Here is a 4,446-nt window from a genome sequence, read left to right as displayed (position 1 = left end):
GTCCTGTAATCATTATGACGCTATAATTTGAGATACAATAAAAGATACAATAAATAAAATAAGTTTTTGTACAAAGTATTGTTATCAGATCAGTATCGTCGATACGACTCTGAATTTTACTTGGTATCGGATCGGGAAGGAAATCAGTGGTATCGCACATCACTACTGCTGCCACTCCTCCATTGTCCACAGTAGCTGCAGCTGCTATTCCAACTAAGGTGAAACCAACAGCCCCCAGGACAATAGCAGCAGAGATCACTGCTGTACCTGAGACCAGGAAGAAGCACTTGGTTACTGATCATCAGGATGCTTCACAATGAATACATGTCTTGACACGTATGACTTTACCTATGAGTTTTAGAGATAAAAATAAATAAATAAGCAAATAGGTTTGTTACCTGCCCGGCTGTGATGGCTAAGGCTGTCACTGAAACACAAGAAAGAAAACAAAAGATCTTACCACAGCTCAGTCTGGAAATATTAAGACATAGGGCTGGGCGATATGACCCAAAATTCATATCTCTATATTTTTTAGCTGGATGGCAATATACGATATATATCTCGATATTTTTTTTAAAGCCATAAGTTAAGAACAAAAAGAGAGTTCTTAGTCAAAGCTGTGTCCCAGATGTCACACAGGCACTTTTATTTACATACAGTGTAGATCAGGGGTCTGCAACCTTTATCATCAAAAGAGCCATTTTGCCCCTCTTCTGCCAAAAAAAAAATCGTAGGGAGCAGCAAAAAAATAACGTAATAATTTAACTTTTCATCCTTTTTTTTATTTTAGCTGTTACAACCACTGAATAAAACAAACAGAAGTGCAATGTGCATTTGTAGGCCTGCCTTTAAATAAATTAAACTGTTAACTGTAGGCCTGTTAACTGTAGGCGTATATTTTTGTAAAAGTAAAATAAAACTAGTCCACTTTAATATAAATAAAACATTTAGCTGCAACTTAACAGCTTTTAAAATAAAAAGAAAATTGGGAGAGTCTTTGACAAGTCCATGTCAGTGTTCTCTCGTCCTCTTTGGGTTTTTTGCTCAGCCAGCAATCAACTGAAGCACCTGAACATACAAAAAATCTACATCAGCTCGAAATCTAAAATATTTTTTTGCTGAAAAATAATAGCTTGTAAAATACTATTGTCCTTACCATTTTAATGTGACTTCTGTGTCTGAAGTTCGCTGGAGATCTTCCCTATGTCGGGGCTGTAAGATGTGACTTTGATCTTCATACAGGACTGTATAGGCTCTCATCTTTGAGGCGGGAGCGGTGTTTGGACTTTATAAAATTCATGCTTGAGAAAACTTGCTCACATAAGTATGTTGAGCCAAAGATGGACAAGACTCCAAATGCATACTTTTTCATGTTAATATATGTGTCAGGAATGGCACCCCATGTTTCAAAAACAAGTTTGTCGGGTGGGGGAGTTTTTCCATATCACTCCGTTTGTGCTCTTTAGCGAGCGTAGCCTTCTGACGGGCGACTTCTTCAAGATCCGCCGTCAGTGTTTTGAACTTATTTACCCACAAATCTTTATCCGCTATGTCGGCCAGTTCAATTTCTAGATCAGACTTACATACTCCGGTGAATGCAACTGTGTTCAGGAGAGATGGGTCGATGTCCAGCGGTGTGACAGGGAAAGAGAGAGTATGTTTCTCCTTTCTGAAATCACTGAATCTTTCTCCAAATGCAGCTTGCATTGCAATGATGGCACGGTGGAAATATTCATAATTTATTTCATTGTTCGCTTCTTTGAACTCTCTTAGGGAGGGGAAGTGAGAGAAGGTACGTTTTTGTGCATCTCTTGCGAACACTGTCATCTTGCGCTCAAATGCCAAAACATTCTCCAGCATCTGCAGGGCCGTGCTTCCCTTTCCTTGTAGATTTGTATTCAGCGTGTTCAAGTGACTTGTCATATCCACCATGAAGTAAAATTTACCCAACCAATCAAGGTCTTCCAGTTCAGGATAGCGGAGGCCTTTGCTTTCCAAGAACGTTTTCACATGCTCCAGACAGGTAGCGAAGCGTTTCAGCACCTCTCCCCTGGACAGCCACCGGACTTTGTTGTGCAGCAGGAGAGCTGAATATGCGTTGTCAACTTCTTCTAACAATGAACAAAACGGTGGGTGGCTTAACCCGTTCGCAATTATTTTGTTCACTATCTTGATAACGAGGTTCATCGCTTCGACTCATTCGGGGGGGAATGTTTGTGCGCACAGTGCTTCTTGGTGGAGGATGCAGTGAAACGCCATCAGCTCTCAATCCAGTGACTTTTGAAGCAAATTCACAAAACACATTTCTTTTCTTTTTGTTGTCTAGTTTTTCTGTTTCCCCCCTGAGAGATTACCACCTTAACGTGGTCAGGCGGTGTGATGGCTGCAGTTACAGCCACACAGTGGTAACATTAGTGTAGAGGCTTACACACAACACTGCATTCACATTTGTCTTTCTTTAAATATAAGGTTTAATTTACAGGATAATAAATAACTGGTTTTGGTCTCAGTTAGGTTTTTGTGTGTTTTACCCCTTTTTGTGATTTTTAAGTTATCCCCCTTTGTCTCGTTTAGTGAGGTCAGTTTGTTTGAGGTATCAGTATTGGTTGCTGTTAACTTTGAGTAGAGTTCTGTTATTTTGACCTCTTTTATGGGCCCAAGATTTAGATTTTTTTGTATAATTTAACCAACTGTGTTGTTGGGTTAAATAAAAAACAACTTTTTTTGGAACTGTACTGCGGTGGCCCTGAGAGGCCAAACGGACTGCAACTTAAGAAAACACCAGGAATAAGAAAAGCCCTACAAAAGCACACAAAACACAACGGAAATAGGAAAAACGACAACAGAAATAGGAGAAACAAAGCAGAAATAGGAAAAAAAATTTCCAAAAACACAAGGGAAGTGTTTCTGGGGAGACAATAATCCGACGGACCAGTTGCAGGAACCAAAATATGCTAAGAATTGCGCTGGTAGACACTTAAAAGAAGTGGAGGATCTATCAGTTTTGGAAAGAAACAGAGGAAAGAAAAGATGAGAGGTAAGTGTGTTAGCCTAACTATTAGCCTAAAAATCCGTCATCATATGAATGATGATAAAACACGCCTACCATGTTTTGGGTTTCTGCAACTGGTCCGTCAGGTTATTGTCTCCCCAGAAACGCTTCCCTTCCTCTTGTTCTTCCTTTTTCCTATTTGCGTTGTGTTTTATGTGCTTTTGCAGCGTTTTTCTTACCGCTGGTTGCAGTCCGTTTGAACTCTAAGTGCCACTGTACTTTAACCTGTGTCTGACTTTCTTTCAATGCTCGATCCATTGCAGGGGGTTTGCATGCCTCAGTGACCCTAAAAGCTAGATCAGCGGAAGCTTAGCCTTCAGGTGTTGGTCAGGTCTTAGGGTAGAGGCCTGACAAAGTGCAATCCAATTACATGACAAAAACAGTTATCTGGAGCACCCCACCCAATCAACCGCCCTTAAGTGTTAAGTCCCCAGTTTATCATTTCTGCAAAGAGATATTGCTGCTCAGTTTTAACAGATGTTTTTCAATGTTTTGATTTTTGCTGCTTTAAGAGCCATGAAGAAACTAGCATTTTAATCTTTTCTTTTTTTCAGTTTTATTGGAGAGAAGGCCGGCATTTCCTTAGCAGATGTCTTAGAATGAAGCCATAACATTATAGGACATAGGAAAGTGAAAACATTTAGTTTTGGTGCGAACTCTTCCTCTAAAATCTGATTCGGATGTCATATAATCTAATTAGTGATATCGTCATTTCTTCTTCCAGAAAACATGCAGGGCTTGCAATCATTAAAATACTGAAACCATCATAACATTTTGACTTTGTAGTAACAAAAACATTTAATAAAGACACCTGCTTATCGGTTCCACTTGCATTTTAGCTACAACCAGCTGATTTCAGGCACCAGGGGAGGAAAATGGTAGTGCAGTATACAGCCTGGATATTGAAATTACTTTTTTGTATTGCACAAAAGGACAAGAGAGATTTCTTTCATTAGTAACCACAGCATCTTTTTTTATCATGTAGAGAAAACTGAGACATACTGTTGAAATTGCACTTCTTTTTCCAATATTGAGATAGCTCAGAAATGAAATGTGCAGTTAAACTACTTTACACGGGAGATTTTCACTGGTGGCATGTATGTAGCCCTCGATGTAAAAATGAGTTTAACATCTGTGGCTTAAACAGACAGTGTATGGGATGGAAATCATGAAACATCTGTGTACATCTTGTTGGATTCAGATGTGTAAATCCACTGAAAGCAGTAAACCTCAGGCCAAGATCAGCTGATCACAGACTGTATACAGGTTTCAGTTCAAGGAGACAGATTATTGTAAGTAGCCTCTTAACAGCTTAGTATTGACATATGTTTCTCTCTCTAAATTACATTGGAAATACAGTAAAGGCTCACAGTCAGTGTGACAGGAAACAGAGG

General features: G+C 39.4%; 1 protein-coding gene across 1 annotated transcript; it reads right to left on the bottom strand.

The window, feature by feature from the left end:
- Positions 1-255: 255 nt before the first annotated feature.
- LOC146660396 (general transcription factor II-I repeat domain-containing protein 2A-like) lies at positions 256-2,187 on the bottom strand. The gene is made up of 3 exons (XM_085421636.1): positions 1,449-2,187; positions 399-427; positions 256-267 (listed from the first exon to the last, which is right to left on the bottom strand). Exons 1-3 carry the CDS (start codon positions 2,185-2,187, stop codon positions 256-258), a joined length of 780 nt encoding a protein of 259 aa, XP_085277762.1.
- Positions 2,188-4,446: the final 2,259 nt, after the last annotated feature.

The sequence above is a fragment of the Rhamphochromis longiceps genome, linkage group LG10, assembly GCF_057381845.1.
Source record: "Rhamphochromis longiceps isolate RC_006_pf linkage group LG10, R_longiceps_female_GT1.1, whole genome shotgun sequence".
Lineage (NCBI taxonomy): Eukaryota > Metazoa > Chordata > Actinopteri > Cichliformes > Cichlidae > Rhamphochromis > Rhamphochromis longiceps.
The sequence above is the reverse complement of the archived record's forward strand: the minus strand, read 5'-3'. Positions and strand labels throughout refer to the sequence as shown.

Bases quoted from the DNA above. Each gene is read 5' to 3' on its own strand.
- LOC146660396 (XM_085421636.1), bottom strand. From the start codon at position 2,187: ATGAACCTCGTTATCAAGATAGTGAACAAAATAATTGCGAACGGGTTA. The intron at 428-1,448 runs GTGATATGGAAA...CTTGTGTTTCAG, and splicing joins CGCTAAAGAGCACAAACGGA to TGACAGCCTTAGCCATCACA.